The sequence below is a fragment of the Gorilla gorilla genome, chromosome 16, assembly GCF_029281585.2.
Source record: "Gorilla gorilla gorilla isolate KB3781 chromosome 16, NHGRI_mGorGor1-v2.1_pri, whole genome shotgun sequence".
Taxonomy (NCBI): Eukaryota; Metazoa; Chordata; class Mammalia; order Primates; family Hominidae; genus Gorilla; species Gorilla gorilla.
Genome location: NC_073240.2, coordinates 61119376 through 61138009, shown reverse-complemented (window position 1 = coordinate 61138009; position 18634 = coordinate 61119376). Strand labels below are relative to the sequence as shown.

General features: G+C 42.9%; 1 protein-coding gene across 5 annotated transcripts in view; it reads left to right on the top strand.

The window, feature by feature from the left end:
- The window catches only part of ANXA2 (annexin A2), a 47911-nt gene extending 29592 nt beyond the window's left edge, over positions 1 to 18319 (top strand). For 3 of the 5 annotated variants that reach the window (XM_063698566.1, XM_063698565.1, XM_063698567.1), the window contains exons 4-12: positions 1381 to 1475; positions 4839 to 4952; positions 8668 to 8758; positions 9908 to 9987; positions 11685 to 11744; positions 13422 to 13515; positions 14079 to 14174; positions 14647 to 14705; positions 16455 to 18319. In XM_063698566.1, the coding sequence (XP_063554636.1) occupies positions 1381 to 1475; positions 4839 to 4952; positions 8668 to 8758; positions 9908 to 9987; positions 11685 to 11744; positions 13422 to 13515; positions 14079 to 14174; positions 14647 to 14705; positions 16455 to 16766 (1001 nt within the window). In that variant the 3' untranslated portion in view covers positions 16767 to 18319. The remainder of the gene's footprint in view (positions 1 to 1380; positions 1476 to 4838; positions 4953 to 8667; positions 8759 to 9907; positions 9988 to 11684; positions 11745 to 13421; positions 13516 to 14078; positions 14175 to 14646; positions 14706 to 16454) is intronic. The other 2 variants (XM_004056283.5, XM_063698568.1) reach the window with 1 other exon arrangement.
- Positions 18320 to 18634: the final 315 nt, after the last annotated feature.

Here is an 18634-nt window from a genome sequence, read left to right as displayed (position 1 = left end):
CACAGGTGTTTTTCCTACTTTACTTTTCAATATTGTATACAATGCTGAAATAAGCATCTTTGAAGCTGAATCTCATATCCAGCAATTGGATTTCTGTGTTTACCTTGGCTACTCTAAAAATGAGAGGTAAAGTTATAGATGCTACAGTTAAGATAGCAAGCATATTGGTATGGACTTGCTTTGAAATGAGCATATACATTTTAAAAAGTTATTTATTTTTATACCCAGAAATTCTAACTTTATATAAACTTTTTAATCTAACACACTTGAGAATTCAAAATACTTCCTCTGTCAATCTGCTGTTTGTCTTTGTCTCAAGCGTTACAGTTTTGACCTCTCTGTTTCTTCAGGACTCCTCCGATTTTCTTCAGGCCAAGCCATTTGTAGTTTGCAAGTGACTTTGTAGGTTTAGCAACTCTACTCTCTCACCCAAGAGTTACCTATCTAGTTATGGCAAAGACTGTTTCTTTTATTAAACAAAGTTAATAATCAGTCAGGAGAGAGACTTTTCACATTCTGAATTTACAAACTGTGCATTCTTAAGTTAAATGGCATGTTAGGAGTATTTCTGATATGAAATTGGAAACTTGCAGACACCAGAAGGCATTGCTTATCTTTGTAAATACACATGTTCCAATTAAAATAGGTACTAAAATATTTTGGTGGCACCTCAAAACTCCCAATTTAGATTTAATTTAGATTAAAACACTTACTCTTTTTAATGAAGTTATAAAATTGATTATTAAAATTGCCTATTGAAGATTAAAGGCAGTGGAACGTTTATTTTCCTTACAAAACAATTTTGTCTTCAATAAATATGATTGTATTAATCAATTATGCTATTAAAATACAACTGCCATATTAAATCTGACTCATTTGTCATGGCAGTTTTTATAATTATAGAAATTATACCTAGCTGCTTATATAGCCATAATCCTGCAATAAATATAAATAATTATCTCTATTAATTCAGTTTGCAGTTACTCTCTATTAAATCCTGAGTTAAATGGCAATTTGGGGACCTTCATTTAAAATCCTACTAAATCTCTCTTGTTCCATCTGACTGCCAAAGCCCCACATATGCACCTCCTACTGTTGATTCCAGAAACCAATTTATGAATAAAGTAATTTTTAAACCACAGATATTTAAAAGGTCCATTTAAGCTTGAGGTTTGAGGCTCTCAAGAAAAAAGGAAAGAGAGTGTACGCATTGGGTAGAGGATGCTGACGAAAGAGATAGAACAAATCTTGGTGTCTGGGTATTTCAGTTTGGAAAACAGTATATAAATTTCAGTTTGAAAAACTCTGCTTGACACCTTCTATGTAAGCCCAAAATACTAGAGTATACTGAGTAACGATTAACAACTTGTATTTCCATAGGTGTGGATGAGGTCACCATTGTCAACATTTTGACCAACCGCAGCAATGCACAGAGACAGGATATTGCCTTCGCCTACCAGAGAAGGACCAAAAAGGTACAGGCAATTCCAGGGATGGAGGACATTTCTTGTTGAATTTTTGTTTCCTCAGACATTGCTTTTTCTTTTCATGAATTGTGGCTCTCATGCGCAAAAGACTTCTGGGACCCTTGGATATCTAAGATTTTCTTGTTAAATCCTTGTAAGAGTCACTGCACATGTGTGTGTGCGTGTGTGCACGCGCGCGTGCACCTCAGGTCATCAGGCATTAGGTTCTCATAAGGAGTGTACAACATAGATCCCTCGCGTGTGCAGTTCACAGTAGGGTTCGCGCTTCTGTGAGAATCTAATGCCACCGTTGATCTGAGAGGAGGCAGAGCGCAGATGGTCATGCTCGCTTTAGAGTGCTTGGGAGCTCCCGTGTAAGGACAGTACCCTCCCCCAACCCAGGCTACCTGGAGGGAGAGCTTCTGGGAATAGAAAGTTAGGAATAGGGAACAACAACAATAACAACAACAGGCGCCATTTATTGAGTGCTTACTTTGGGCCAGGCACTGTGCTCAGTTTTGTACATGTAGCAACTCATTTCATCTTTATGACTTCTGCCGGTTCTTGATAAGATGTTTCTAATTTAATTTTAGGATACTAGCCTCCACTGAGTGTTGATCCTAACAAGCTCCTCTCATTTTAAAAATATACACTTGAATTCTTAAGCGTTTTGCAACGAGTGGGCTTAGTTGGTAGTTCATTTGGTCTGCAAAGCTACCTTCAACATGCCATGCTCCTACTATTTAAAGGGTCTTTGTGTGCTTTTTCCCTTTGCTTGTCCACTAGTGGTTAAGAAACAACCAGTGCGTGTTCGTCCTTTATTGTGTCAGTTTTAGGAAATTTTATTTTTAAGGATGTGCTGCTTTATTTTTAACTTCTTGCTATTAAAAGCTTTTGATTTATTCTTGGACAGTGCAGTAAGTGTGGCTTCCTGCAGCTCCCGTTTGACTTATGGCTTTCACTCGTAGCCACAGTGGAGGTGAGCTGGAAGGATTCTAGAAGAGACATTTCTGCCTTTGGGATTGACATGACCAGCAGGGTCCTGGGAGTTGCAGGTCAAGCCTTGCTACACTTCCATCCCCCGCACTCTAAACAGTTGGAAAGGACATAAATAGGAAAGCATTTGGCTTCTTTCATCTCATGTGCATTAAAATTCTTCTTTCACTAGACGTGTATTAATCTTCTGTAGTGAGGCATAGAGGGGAGTGTTTTATTTCTCCAGCTTCCCAAAGGGGTCTGTGAGCTGGTAGAGCCAAGTTCCCAGTGGAGCAGAAGGCTCATCTCTGGACAGCATGCAAAAAATTTGATCTTTCAGCTGTCACAGAGTATGGTCTTGGAATACATTTGGGTGTGTACACACAAACATAGAAGCCTGGATCTTTTTTTTTTTTTTTTTTTTTTGAGACAGGGTCTTGCTCTGTCACCCAGGCTTGACTGCAGTGGTGTGATTCGGCTTACTGCACCTTCTGCCATGTGGACTCAAATGATTCATCTCAGCCTCCCAAACTGCTGGGAGTACAGTCATAAGCCACCACACCCAAAACCTAGATCTTGGTTTTAGATTAGATATATGGAGAACAAAGCTCCCACGTACCCTCTAGGAGGGAAGATATTACCAGAATTATGATGAGGTCCCAAGATCTCACAGGCTTTGCTGTGTGCTGGGGACAGCTCACCATCCTACTAATTCTTGACTCTCAGCCTTAGGCCAAGGAGAATTATGTATCTTTTATAAAAGATATGTAAACTACTTGAGATAGTTTCAAGTGAAACAATCGGCTGTTTGTGAAATAAAGAAGAAAATTTGTGAAATAAGGAAGATTTGTGCTGCAGAGTTCTTTAGGGATACGGGCTGCAGCTTCCCAGGTGATGAGCTTGAAGAACCTAGGCCCTGCTGGCAGAGTGGAGAGGAGCTGGGAGAGACAGCTGCTTTTACGATTCTTTCATGTTCTAGCAGACGCCAGATGCGAGGCTTCTCCTTACAGGGAAGGGTTATGTTTTATTTATCATACATTTCTGGAGTTTGTGTTTAGTTTTTGTTAAATGCAAAGCTCTGTGCTGGACATTGTGAGAAACAGGAAGTTGAACACCCGTAAGGAGTTTAGAATAGAAGTGGAAGAAGTCAGTAGGTGCCCAAATGCTATTTGAGGTTTGAATAGAGAATGGGTAGAGGGGAGTGTCAAGGGTAGGCTAAGTTTGGAGTTACCTAACCTCAAAGTTCCAAACTGGGAGACTGGTGTTATAATTGGGAGCTACTGCTTTTACAGTCCCCTCCTAAGTGCTGTGTGTTCCTGGGACATTGGGAAGCAGGAGAAAATGGGTGGTGAAAGCCAGGTGGCTTCTAAGATCCATGTCAGTTCTAACACTTTTGACATCTACGAACGATTCAGGATGGTTGTCTCTGAAGCAGGCTGCAAATCACCTCTCGTAGCCTGCAAGTACCTGTAGGGGCTAAGCTTTGTAGATGCCACAGGTGCTCTTAGAAAGCAAGGAAAGAAAGAAGAGAGAGAAGAAAAAGAAAAAAGCGAAAAGAAGAACATTATTTCAGTAGGAGGCTTCCGTCATCAGCCATGATTTGTAGGAAGTTTAGCTCGAGGAAGCATCGCTAAAAGCCACATTGAGTTGGGGTGTCTGTCTACATACATGGGTGCTGACCAGACCTCTGACAAATTTTTGTGTTCATGGTGACAGTGGATCCAACCCTTAAGAAATTACATGCAGCAGGGAATTCAAGGGGGCCAATTCGGGGGTGTTAGTTTCCTGTCACTTCCATTAAACACCAAGTTTGGTGTGGACAAAGAGATATTTTCTCAGTATTAGATGAAGTGTTTTGCCTAGGAAAGTTTCATGACCTCACTTCCAACTGTGTTGGGGCCTCTGGTTCCTTCTGGTGACTTTGAGGAGGTGCCGCTGGAATGGCTGCCCCCACGTCTTTTACAGTATATCGGGAGGCCACAAGATCTGCTTGCCAGGAGGCTGTCTGCTCAAACATCTCCTTCTTAGCAGGGCCCTTGATCTCGGAAAGCGTCCTGCCTTCCACGGAGTGTTACTGCTTTCAAGCATATTGCAAAGTGCCTGCACTCTCACAGCTTTCTTAGGAATCACATACGACTCCAGTTTCCTTTTATTGACCGGGGAAGATGGCAAAATTAACTTGGATTTTAAGGAATTTCGTTGAAGCAAAGCCTGATGTTTATGTTTCTGAGATGTGGGTCTGTTGAAGGGAATGCAGTTGAGGGTGTTTGACCCAAGACTCCAGAGTGGTCAAAGACTCCCAACCTGCTTCACAAAAAGATCCCTTTTACTTTTGTTTTACTCACTAGTTTTAAAGTAAAATAAATATTTTCTTTATGATTGCCTGTTATCTTGAAGGAACTTGCATCAGCACTGAAGTCAGCCTTATCTGGCCACCTGGAGACGGTGATTTTGGGCCTATTGAAGACACCTGCTCAGTATGACGCTTCTGAGCTAAAAGCTTCCATGAAGGTAAATGCGTGTGAGATGTCATCTCTGTCAAATCTGCTATTAATTTTGAGAATTACAGCTTTCTGAGTGTAATTTGGTGATTTTCAGTTTTGTTGAATTCTCATTTGGAACCATTTTTTAAAAATGAACTGAAGTTATATGTCTCAGGATTTGTACCAAAAATATTTCAATTACTTGTTTTAAGACTGTAAAGAAATTTCATGATGCTGAGAAGTCAGTTACCAGCTGCTACTACTCAGCACCTGGGCAATTGGAATACCATTTGGGAAAACTACTTCCTTGATTACACTTCCTCCTTTAAAAAGATATGTTGTGATATTAAGGCAAGAAAAAAAACTCATAGCTTTTGTTAAGTGAAGCTTGCAAATTCTGCCTATCCTTTCGTGGGTGTTTCTTCCTCCCATACTCTCTCTGTCAGTACCATTTGTTTCAAATTCGGGCAGAATCAGAACATCATAGTGCATATAAGGGGTAATTCTGGATGATGAATCGTACCAGAATCGTACCTGTGAGAAAGTAACTGTGAAGTCTCAATGCACGTTATCTTTTATGTTTTTCTTTTGTAAAGTTCTTTTGAACCTGGAATTTTAGGTTAAATTAAGTAAAAACTGTAGATTGGAAACCTCCTGAACTTTGTGCATACTTAAAATATCAAGTTTTTTGTTTTGTTTTGTTTTGTTTTTTGAGATGGATTTTGCTCTTGTTGCCCAGGCTGGAGTGCAATGGCACAATCTCAGTTCACTGCAACCTCTGCCTCCCGGGTTCAAGAGATTCTCCTGCCTCAGCATCCCGAGTAGCTGGGATTACAGGCATGCACCACTACGCCCAGCTAATTTTGTATTTTTAGTAGAGACGGGATTTCTCCATGTTGGTCAGGCTGGTCTCAAACTCCCGACCTCAGGTGATCTGCCCACCTTGGCCTCCCGAAGTGCTAGGATTACAGGCGTGAGCCACCGCGCCTGGCCAACATCAAGTTTTATATAAATGCAATAGATGCACACACATGAATGTATGTTGTATTGCAACACATTTGGACCCTTTTCTTAGTGTGGGTCTGCAGCATTTGAACAGTCCGACACTGCCCTCTGCTGATATACATGGGTAAAGTCTGCGCTGTAGATGAGGGAAACCATTGGTCTTGATTTTTTATTCTGAGTCTGAGTGTGTTTTCTCTGATGCCACTGTTCCTGAATTATGAACAGTCTGAGCTGTAAGCCTGTCACCAGAGCTAATGTCACAGTTCAGTTGTCATCCTTTTCCCAGAGAACACAAGAGTGAGGCTGCTTCGGACACTGGGCATCTCCAAAGCCTGGAATTTGATAGCTCAGGGCTGCTGTAAGATTTGTTGTTAAGTCTCTTTCTTCCTTTAGTTCTTCAGCTTAGCCCAAGCTGTGCTCAATTTATTTTAGCGGACTTGTCTGAGTTTCCTAAGTAGGCTGTACTGCAGAAAAGACGTCGTTAAGAATGATAAAATGTCGACAACATTTCATGATCCTGGTTGATAAAAATAGCGCTCCTGAAAACCGAGTCTGTGGACCTTTGGAGGCAGAGATGAGTCAGCCTCTCCTAGGTTTCTTCTGACCATCAACACTTCAGATCAGTTTATCTTATTTTCGTCAAGAATCTATTTAGTTGTGATTCGTGTGGCTTTACTGGTATCTATTACTAGGTATTAGTGACTTGAAACAGACCTTTTTGAGCTGTCAGTCACTGTTGTAATCTATGTAATTGGGCCCAATGGAAGGTGCTTTAACTGCTGAAGCTTTGACCCTGTGCCAGCTCTTCCATTAGCTATCACAGCTGAATACCCGTCCAAAATCCATGAAGCTTGAAGTGACATTAACTGAACTATGCTTAAAAAAAAAATCTGTTTTGACTTCTGGCAGTACCGGTGGCAGTATCTGCCATATGTTCCAGTAGAATTTGCCCTTGTGATAGGAATTGTGGACAGTCTGTGGAGAGTTTGGGCCGGGCTTTGGAAATTGCCAAGGTCACCTTTGAATGTAGACATAAAAACACTATTGGAATTCTCAGATATTACCACTGGTATATCAGTGATGGAAGGAAACACATCGTACATTATTCTGCCTGTCTTGCAATTCTACAATGTCAGGATATAACATTTCTCCCAATGTGTGTTATTTTTAGACTATATTTCTATCATCCTTGAGATTGAACAACTGCCTCTCAAAATATTCAAAGATACTCGGTAGTCATTTAATAACATTTGTGTAGAATGCTGTGTGGACCTTTTGCTAACAAGGGGAGAATTTTTGGCTTTGCTGGAACCTCTACAAATCATGATTAAAAACTCAGAAAGAAGAGCCGTCGGCTCAAAGGTTAGATGAAGAATAAAATTCAAAATTAACCATTAACCTGAGGCTTAGCTTATATTATACAAACTACTTTTTCAGGGGCATATAACCTCTAATAAGTTTAATTAATAGCTGACATACTTTTCATGTGGGTAAGTAAGTTTCTTATTGTATTAACACCTTATAATTGATTTACATTTTAAACAGTTGTAATTCTACTTAGTTCAAAGTGATAGTTCCATATTCGGAAAGACAAGTATTAAAGAATCCTGATTATTAAATCTTGACTTTGATCATGAAGCCAGCTTTGAAATACATGTTTCATTGAGTCCTTTCAAGCTATCTGACATGCTCAAAAGTGTATATATTAAATTTGAATACATCACCCATCAAATTCTTATTCCTTAATAAAGTGTTGGTGTCTAGGTTTATTTGGCACTTCATTATTTCTTTTTGCTTCCCTAAAGTGCCTGAAGAGTGCATAATTATCAAGCAAAAATGGAAGGACAAGAATGAAATTTTTAACATTAACACAATTTTACATTTCAAAGAGGTGAAGCTAAAAATTTTTTCTTAACTATACCTTTGCCTTGTAAAAAGACTTACTCTAACAATGCTGGCTGCAAGTGACAACATAAAATTTCTGTATTCCTTTATTTTAGCGAGAATTGTTTAACAAAGAAATTTCTCATCTGTTAAAATAGTGAGTGGTTATTGTAGAAAGTGAAAAATAATAATAAGAAAAAGTTACTTTATATACCCACAGCAAAAGGCAATTGCCAGTTTTAACATTTTGGCATATTCTATTGCTGCCTCTTCCTATTCACTACTTTTTTTTTTTTTTTGAGATGGGGTCTTACTCTGTCGTCCAGGCTGGAGTGCAGTGGCGCGATCTCGGCTCACTGCAAGCTCCACCTCCCGGGTTCACGCCATTCTCCTGCCTCAGCCTCCCAGTGTAGCTGAGACTACAGGCGCCGGCTACCATGCCCAGCTAATTTTTTGTATTTTTAGTAGAGACGGGGTTTCACTGCGTTAGCCAGAATGGTCTTGATCTCCTGACCTCGTGATCTGCCTGCCTTGGCCTCCCAAAGTGCTGGGATTACAGGCGTGAGCCACTGTGCCCAGCCCCTATTCACTACTTTAAAAAAAAAACATATTAACAGTTGAACTCAAACATGCCAGTTCCACCATCTTGTGCTCTGGTGACGCATTTTTTAAAGGAATAGAAAATACCATTACTTTGTGCTGAGGGATAGAGTATAGATTCTTCAGAAGGAATGTAGAAAGCAGGATGCTAACAGACCCAATCCATATTTGCAATTTACTTGATGGAGATCAGAGAAGTAGGCTAATGGTGGGGAAGCATTTCCCTGCTGATGTTCATGCTTCCTGGTTCACAGGGGCTGGGAACCGACGAGGACTCTCTCATTGAGATCATCTGCTCCAGAACCAACCAGGAACTGCAGGAAATTAACAGAGTCTACAAGGAAAGTGAGTAGCTTGATTTCTGTGATTCATCCTCTCAGCCTAATTTATGTGACTCTATCTTGGCCACTGGGGTTAGAGTTCGGGCTAAGATGCCTGCATTAGTGATGTGCAGAAGCGCCTGCCACCTTGACTATGCAGGCGAGGTTGGCTGTGGTCCAAGTTTCTCTCCTTCACCTCCTCACTGCCTGCATTTTGATTATTACATTCCACTAGAACTTCTGTGTTAGAAGAAGGGTAGACAGGAGGGAAAGGAGAGAAAACAAAACTTGTTTTTAAAAAAGATCGGATGAGGAGAAGTAGCAAGTATTATATATGGATCCCACTTATTGGGTGCTGTTCAGTCTCTGCTCAAGAGGTTGCCAACTCTGGACTGTGGATAATTGAAGAATTACAGCAAGAGACCCCTGTGGACTGGTGCACACTAAGCAGTATAGAAGGCTATGAGGGGAATAAACAATGCAACTTACATCGCTACTGCATTTCTTTTTTGTTTTACTTTTTAAAGTTGCTATTATCATAGTTTTACATATTTTGGGGGTGCATGTGATATTTTGGTACATGTATTATATATAATATGTAATTATCAAGTCAGGGTAATTGAGATATCCATCACCTCACACATTTATCTTTTTTTTTTGTATTAGGAACATTACAGTTCTTCTCTAGCTACTGTATTTCAATATAGATGCTATTTTGAATATTGAAATATAATTTCACTCCAAATCATTGTTTAATTCTTAGTAGTTTTTGCCGCTGTGCATTTTCTCGGTGGACAGTAAAGCACAATTGTGTGTGTGTGTGCGTGTGTAGACCTCCAATTTTTTTGATGTTCAGAACAAGTACTCACAGTCAGGAGGGCTGGGAGCCAGTATTTAAACTACACGAGAGGTCACCAATCAAAGGTGAGCCTGAGGATCCCTGATTTGATCTAGCCCTGCTGCCCCCTGTCATGGATAATAACTCTGGCTCTGATTTCATGAGGGTGAAAATCATTCTAGTGAATCCTTCCTCTGTTTGGGGTTAAGGAGAATGGATATGTCCAGCTGACGTAGCTGTTCTCCTTCTCAGAGTCTTAGTGGGAAATGGGGAGATTGGGGTGGATGGCTGGCTACACAGGCAGAAAGCATAAAACCAGATGTATTTTCCTGCAAGTGTACAAGACTGATCTGGAGAAGGACATTATTTCGGACACATCTGGTGACTTCCGCAAGCTGATGGTTGCCCTGGCAAAGGTTGGTTTCCCAGTTTCTTTCTTTGCCCTTGCTTCCTCCCAAGGCAAGTCACGTACCTCATTTTATACTTGGAGTGAATTAACTAAATCCCCTGTGCCTGCATCAGAAATTCAGCTGCATTTTTGAAAGTGGGTTTGCACTGTCACTGCAGAGTTGTCAATTTTGTATAATAGGATTTCTTATCCTGCAAAACCTCATGGACAAGTGGACTTTGGGAGCCAGAGAAGGGATGGGCGGCTCTCAAGTCCTGGCCTGGATTTATGTGCCAGAGCCTTGGCCGTGTGACTTAGGGAAGGTCACTTTGCCTCTATTTGTGGTCATGCAGGACCCAGTGGGAAGTAACCTTCTGGTTTCTTTTTCACTGCGTTTACTTCTCATGGAAGAATTTGCCCATATAGTCCTTTGTCTGGGGTGGAGTAGTCTTTGTGGAGCTGATTGCTAGTATGAACACATTAACATGGAGGAAGGGGCATTTCCCCTGTGAATCCCTAGTTCTGGCCAGCGTGCAGCTTAATACTTATGTGCCAGGGGAGGGACGAGAGACCCTGGGAACCCTGATGACAAATGACAGATAGTGCATCCAGCCCACTCACATCTCCATTACTGCAACAACTCCTATGCCATTCTCCCTGGCTCTCCTCTCTTCGCTACCACCTGCCCCATGTACCACCATCCACGGATCTCTGTGAAATACACTTTCACCATTTTACTCCTCTGTTGAAACCCCATTTCTGCTGCATCAAATTTAAACTCCTAACTGCTGTGAAAGGTCCTGTAAACCCTCCCTGCATCTTTGCTCATCTTTCCTGCTCAGCTCTGCTCTGACAGGGCAGCTCCTTACTTACCTGAGAGCGTGCTGTGCCATCCCTCGTGTGCCAGCTGGCTCTCCTGCTCTGCTTGGCTAGCTGCATCTGACTGACCCTTGAAGTTTCAGCTTAAGCCCGGGCCCATCGTTCACACTCTTTGCTGACTCTGCCCTCTGAGAGTTCTTCCTCCTCCCGCATTTTGTGTCTTTCTAGTGCTGTGGGTTCCCGGGCTGCTTTACATTTGTTTCCACATATTCCTCCATCCGCATCTCAAGCTCTCTGTGAGAAAGAGCCAAATCTCATCAGCTTTTTGTGGGGGATGGGGACAGGGATTCTATAAGGTGTGTAGGCCAGGACTGGGTACCAAGGAGGGGATTGTTGATGGCAAGGCACAGCCCCCACTTCCTTGCTCAATGATTTTACCACTCCTTGGCTGGTCTAGGTTTCTTTTTCTTTTTCTTTTCTTTCTTTCTTTTTTTTTTTTTGAGACAGAGTCTCACTCTGTCACCAGGGTTGGAGTGCAGTGGCGTGATCTCAGATCACAGCAACCTGGTTCAAGCGATTCTCCTGCCTCAGCCTCCCGAGTAGCTGGGACTACAGGCATGTGCCACCATGCCTGGCTAATTTAGTAGAGACAGGGTTTCACCTTGTTAGCCAGGATGGTCTCCATCTCCTGACCTCGTGATCTGCCCGCCTTGGCTTCCCTAAGTGCTAGGATTACAGGCGTGAGCCACCGCGCCCGGCCCCATCTAGGTTTCAAAGTAAGAAAAATCTTACGTGGATACTTATTTAGGAAATTAAATAATGGCGTACATGGACTGGGGAGAAAACATTTTCAGTTTTAAAATACACAAAGAAATGGATTTGAAGTTCTTTTTCTTTCCCCCATAGGGTAGAAGAGCAGAGGATGGCTCTGTCATTGATTATGAACTGATTGACCAAGATGCCCGGGTAAGTGCTGAGCTTTTTGGTTTGAGTTTTTGTTTTCTGGTAAGTCTCTGGATAGTCTATATAGTAATTTAACTCTGTGTGACAAATGACTCCCAAATTCTGTGGCTTAAAACAACAAACATGTATTATTTCTCAGTTTCTGTGTGTCAGGAATTGAGGAGTAGATTAGCCCAATGGTTCTGGCTCAGGGTCTTTTCTGAGGTTGCAGACAAAATGTTGCAGGGCTGCAGTCACCTGAGGGCTTGACTGGGTCAAGGGAATCTGCTTCCAAGATGGTGCACTTCACATGACTGTTGGTAGGAGACCTTAGAATCGCTCCACATATGCCTCTCCATGGGGTTGTTTGAGCGTCCTCACAACATAGCAGCCGGCTTTCCCCAGAGCAAGCAATCTGCAAAGAGGAAGCCACAGTGTCTTTTATGACCTAACCTCAGGAGTCCCACCTTGCACTGCTGTCATACTCTTTTCATTAAAAGTGAGTCGCTGAGTCTAGCCTACACTCAGTGGGAGGGGATTAGGCTCTTCCTTTGGAAGGGAGGAACCTCAAAGAATTTCTGGCCATATTTTAAACCCACCGTAGTCTGACAGCAGTGTTTATTAGAAGATATTCTCTTATAATGCTGGTGTTACTTACAGAATCAATACGTGACTCACATATGCTCACTCAGGCTTTGCTTGTATGGAAGCATTAGTTTCTGCAGAGTGTAATGTGGCTGTGCATACCAATCAGGCAGGCAGGTGGGAAGCAGAAGAAGGTGGAGAAGACACAGCCAGGGACAGGATGGCGTACTGCTCTGTTGTGGTGGGGGAGAAAGGGAGGCCAGCAGAGACCTGTCCTTTTCTGGCTGAATAAGACTTTTGCCAGTTCTAGTTCCATTATCTCTGAGAACTATTTGTTAAGCTTATTTAGACTGCAATGAACTATAGTCTTTACTCAGAGGGACAACAGTTATCTCAAAGTAAGTCATAAAAGCTGCAGAAAAAAATTAATTTAAATTAATGTTAGTTTTAAAATTCAATATATTCCACATGGCACTTCTAGCAGGTAGTAGAGAAGGGTTTTAAATAAAGTAATAGAAGTTGGGTTTTGCAATTCCTAGATGGTGGAAGATCACGGAATGAATATCTACCCTTGCATAAGCCTTTCTTCCTCTTGCCCTCCCTGCCATTGTGAGGGCTACTTGTAGCCCCTAAATTTTCCAGAAACTGAAAATGAGATGAGATGGGCTCCTTTTCAAGCTCCATCACTCCCTGAGTCTCTGAGAAGCTTGGGAATGAGAGCCTGGTCTGTAGCTGTCCAGTAAACATCTGCTAGCTTATCTGCCCCTAAATGTGCCCAAAGGGAGGAGGGCCAGATGTGTTAATGAACATTTACTTGTTCTTCTTTATATGAATACAAGCTCTTGGTCCCTCCTTTCTTATTCAAGGAAGGAGATTGTACAGCAGACCTCACGAACTATCTGCAGTCTCATATGGTATCCATCTGTGCCTAAGGAAGACTGCTTGTAATTGAGACTTTTGACCTAAATAGTAGGTCTCTGCCCATGTCTGCAGTATAATCATCTTTCCTCGTTTGGCATTTTGAATGTGTAGCTTTTTTTGTTTTTTTTGCGTGACATTTTTTTTGACGTTACATTGGATGTGTAGTTAACTTTTCCTGGTTGGTTGTACTCATAGGATCTCTATGACGCTGGAGTGAAGAGGAAAGGAACTGATGTTCCCAAGTGGATCAGCATCATGACCGAGCGGAGCGTGCCCCACCTCCAGAAAGGTGGGCACTGTGCTGAGGGAGTCTCAGTGCCTTGGAGCCCTGGCTGGAGCGGCCGGGTGGATGTCCATGTTGGGGTGGAGTCTGCCAGAATGAGATTCTGTCTCCGCTTGGCACTCTCATAGGCTCACCCATTTTCCCTCACCTTTCTCTCCCATTCTGGATTCTTTTCTCTTGCAAATAGTTTCTGCATTTGGTGCTTTATTCTGCAGCTCCTTCTTGTTTGATGATCATTTTGTCTTGCCATTATTTGTTGAAGTAGTGGACTTTGGTGCATGCTCTGTACTGTTTCCTATGGTTTTCGGATGGAATGGGTTCCACTCAGGGGAGATAGAGATGGTCCAAATATGTGGCCTGGGCAGTGCCATTCAGGACAGGTGGTATGGCTGTTCCACAACAAACTTGGCCAATGTTGGCTCTAGTCACCGTGGCAACCTCTAAGCTCCTAGGATGCTATGATCATCCTCAATTTTTAAAAAAATTATGGTGCATAAAACTAGGTGGGTGATCGTTGACAGCTTTGACTAGTGGCTCTGATCTGATAACTCTTTGTTGCTTTTCCTCAGTATTTGATAGGTACAAGAGTTACAGCCCTTATGACATGTTGGAAAGCATCAGGAAGGAGGTTAAAGGAGACCTGGAAAATGCTTTCCTGAACCTGGGTAAGTGAATGTGGCCCCCATTCCTGGTAGACATCAGCTACCAGAGCAGAAGTGACAGATGGCCATCCTCTTTATCCAAATGTGTTTGGGAGGTGTGGCTTCTATGCATGCTTTGGATAGTTTTACAGTCTTAATTGTATAGATTTAAGAATATAAAACTGAAGAAAGGCCTAACTTGGTAACAGATTGTTGCCAGGGAGGAGTAAGAGAACGGGAGGAGAGAGGGGTGTGTTGTGGAAACTCACGTATGCACTTGGGTTCTGCAGGCCTCAGAGACCCCTGGTTTAAAACCTTGGTGGAACTTAGTATTGCAGAGGATTTCTACATTTCCCTTAGCCTGTCCTATTTTGCAGCTCTTTTCCATTGCATTAGGTCACTTCTGGTTTGTGGCCCAGGGCCAGGGCATCCTCTCTCACTGGTAGAGGAGAGACCAGAGCAGCTGCAGCCCTGACTCCCTTTCTTCTCTCCACAGTTCAGTGCATTCAGAACAAGCCCCTGTATTTTGCTGATCGGCTGTACGACTCCATGAAGGTAAGGGCAGCTGGCTGAGAGAGCTGTGTTTCCACACTCAGCTTTTCTTCTTTTGGGTCCCAAATTGAGTCTCCTTGATTCATGGATGGAGGAAGGGGACCCCACTGTCTGGATGCAGGAACACACTAGTCAGCTGTGGTTGTATTTGACAGCTGAGAGAACCACAAATCTGTCTTCTCTCTCTCAGCTGCTTGAACGTATATTTGTGTACAGACAGAAAGTAAAGTGCCATGGGAGAGAGAAAATGCGACATGGTAGTCGTGTCTGATCCCTTCTCAGGTTTCTCAGTGATTTCTTCCTGTTACTGCCAGAGTCAAGACAAGCGAGGAAGGGAGCGATTATTAAGCACCCACTATACAGTAGACATGTGCTACTATTTTACCTTAAATCATTGCAAAACAACCTCTGAGGCTTATATGATTATCTTCTTTATAAATGCAGCGATGGAGCTCAGAATACCTCAGCCTGCTTGAAGTTACACAGACAGATGTGAACCTGGGTCTATCAGACCCCAAAGACAGCCCCACAACCCTTCCCTAAACGAACCACCTCTTCCTGTAGACCCATCCCATTTTCTACGCCTCAAATGTGCCATGTGTTTTCTGGCTTCTAGGCTTTTGCATTTTCCTTCTGGAACATCTCCCTTGTCTGCGCTGCCTCTGCCATCTGTCTTTGAGTTCCATATCAAATAGCACCCCTTGGTGCCTTCGGTCTGATGCTCTGGAAGTAAACTCAGTGGTCTTTATTGCACATATCATTAGAAATGGCACAGAGCGATGATAGGAATGTGTTGGCATGTCCCCTCTAAGCCTGCAAGAGTCAGGAACCTCTTGTTACATATGGAGACTCAGACTGCTTGAACTGAGCCTTGCAGTAGTAGGTGCTCAGTATATATTTTTTGAATGGTGGCATAGAGTGGGAGTCTGTGCTGACTACAGCCTGGTGTGTTTGAAATTCCCAGAAGCTCTTCTTTTCTTTTCTTGTCTTTTTTTTTCTTTCTTTTTTCCTCCCTTCCTCCCTGCCTTCCCCTCCCTCCCTGCCTTCCCCTCCCTGCCTGCCTTCCCCTGCCTCCCTGCCTTCCCCTCCCTCCCTGCCTTCCCCTGCCTCCCTGCCTTCCCCTGCCTCCCTGCCTTCCCCTCCCTCCCTTTCCTTCCTTTCCCTTCCTTCTTTCTTTCTCTCTCCTTCCTTCCCTTTTTCTTTCTTTCTCTCTTTCTTTCTCTCTCTCTCTCTCTCTCTCTGTCTTTCCTTTCTTATAGGTTTTTGGGAAACAAGTAGTGTTCGGTTACATGAATAAGTTCTTTCGTGCTGATTTTTGAGATTTTGGTGTACTTATCACCCAGGCAGTGTACACTGTGCCCTAATATCCCTTATCCAAAATGCTTGGGACCAGGAATGTTTTATATTTCAGAGTTATTTTTGATTTTGGAATATTTGCATATATATAATGAAATATTTTAGGGATGGGACCCAAGTCTAAACTTGAGATTCATTTATGTTTTATATAGACCTTACACACATAGCCTAAAGGTAATTTTATACAACGCTTTTGATAATTTTGTGCATGAAACAGTTTGTGTTAAGTGATGTATGTGGAATTTTTCATTGTGGCATCATGTTGGCACTGAGAAAGTTTTGGATTTTGGAGCATTTTAGATTTCAGATTTTCAGATCAGGGATGCTCAACCTGTAGATGCTTTCTTTAACGATAACATTCTCAGCGAATGTAACAAATATCAACTTGATTTTCAGGGCAAGGGGACGCGAGATAAGGTCCTGATCAGAATCATGGTCTCCCGCAGTGAAGTGGACATGTTGAAAATTAGGTCTGAATTCAAGAGAAAGTACGGCAAGTCCCTGTACTATTATATCCAGGTAAGCCCGAGGTGCAGTGTCAGCCTGCCCTGCCATCCAGAGTACCCCGGGCCCCGGCAGGTGGCCTGGCAGAATGATGACAGAATGGTGATTTTCTGTTTTCTAACTCTCTGGGGAAGAGATGCTAGCCATCAACTATCAGGGATTTATTTTGAAAGCACCATTTGTGATTTGTCCTGGACTTTGTAGAATCAGGCAGATGTTTTATATTTTTCACATCTGTTACTCTACAATGATCATCGGTGTTCATGACGATGATCCTGCAAGGCTTGCTGACATCCCGAAGAGGCTTAGAAGATCAATTACATTTTACTTTTTTTTTTTTTTTGAGACGGAGTCTTGCTCTCTCACCCAGGCTGGAGTGCAGTGGCCACAGTCTGGGCTCACTGCAACATCCAACTTCTGGGTTCACACCATTCTCCTGCCTTAGCCTCCCAAGTAACTAGGACTACAGGCGCCCACCACCATGCCTGGCTAATTTTTTTGTATTTTTAGTAGAGACAGGGTTTCACCGTGTTAGCCAGGATGGTCTCGATTTCCTGACCTCGTGATCCGCCCGCCTCGGCCTCCCAACGTGCTGGGATTACAGGTGTGAGCCACCGCGCCTGGCCACATTTTACTTTTATTATGCGTTGATTCCTTGAAAAATCCTCTGGGATAGGCCTAACAACTTTCAGTTACTCAGAACTCCCATCTCTCCAATCAGTTTAGCATCTCTCTGTTGTGATGTGATGTCGCATTTGCAGTAAGGAAGTGATCGCATTCACAGTGGTACCACTGTGTAGATTTCAGACAGCCCTTGCAATTCCCCTTTCTAAAAGTTCCTCAGATGTCCAAAGGCATGCCCATGGTTAGCAAGGATGAAATTAGAGCTGGATTTTTTGTAGCCAGGTTTATTAGGGCACATGTTTAAAGTCAAAGGACCAGTTAGACTCTTAGTAATTGTTCCTCACCTCACCAGCTTATTTCCACTTGACCTTAATAATGCAGGAAATAGGAGAGTGAGCTAGGAAAGTACCCTGTTTTCTGTGGAAAGACGAGGACGAGAGAGGAAAGTCGGGGTGTTTGTAGGACCTTGCTGCAGTAAGAACAGCCCTGGTCACTAACCTATGTCAATCCTCAGCACCTTGCACTCCCTCCACCCCACAGTCCTAAGGAGCCTTGAGTGTCTTCCCCAGCACCTCCTCCGACCACACTCCTGGAGGCTTCCCTGGCAATGGTTTGGGTGTGGCCTTCCAGGCCTTTGTGTCAGGGCAGGTCTCCTGCAGAGTCTTCTCTTTGTCGTGGGAGAAGCTTCATTGTGCGTTGAGGCTACTTCTGTGTTATTGAGGAGTCTGGGCTTTTTTCTGATACCGCGTTTCTTTTTTTTCCTGGGCCATTGTAGCAAGACACTAAGGGCGACTACCAGAAAGCACTGCTGTACCTGTGTGGTGGAGACGACTGAAGCCCGACACGGCCTGAGCGTCCAGAAATGGTGCTCACCATGCTTCCAGCTAACAGGTCTAGAAAACCAGCTTGCGAATAACAGTCCCTGTGGCCGTCCCTGTGAGGGTGGCGTTAGCATTACCCCCAACCTCATTTTAGTTGCCTAAGCATTGCCTGGCCTTCCTGTCTAGTCTCTCCTGTAAGCCAAAGAAATGAACATTCCAAGGAGTTGGAAGTGAAGTCTATGATGTGAAACACTTTGCCTCCTGTGTACTGTGTCATAAACAGATGAATAAACTGAATTTGTACTTTAGAAACACGTACTTTGTGGCCCTGCTTTCAATTGAATTGTTTGAAAATTAAACGTGCTTGGGGTTCAGCTGGTGAGGCTGTCCCTGTAGGAAGAAAGCTCTGGGACTGAGCTGTACAGCATGGTTGCCCCTATCCAAGTGTCGCTATTTAAGTTAAATTTAAATGAAATAAAATAAAATAAAATCAGTTGCTGAGTCACACAATCCACATTTCGAATGCTCAGCTTTCACATGTGGTCAGCAGCTAGTATATCTGGATAGTGCAGGTAGGGAACATTTCGATAGAAAGTTCTGTTGGGCAGCAGTACATGCCCAGGGCAT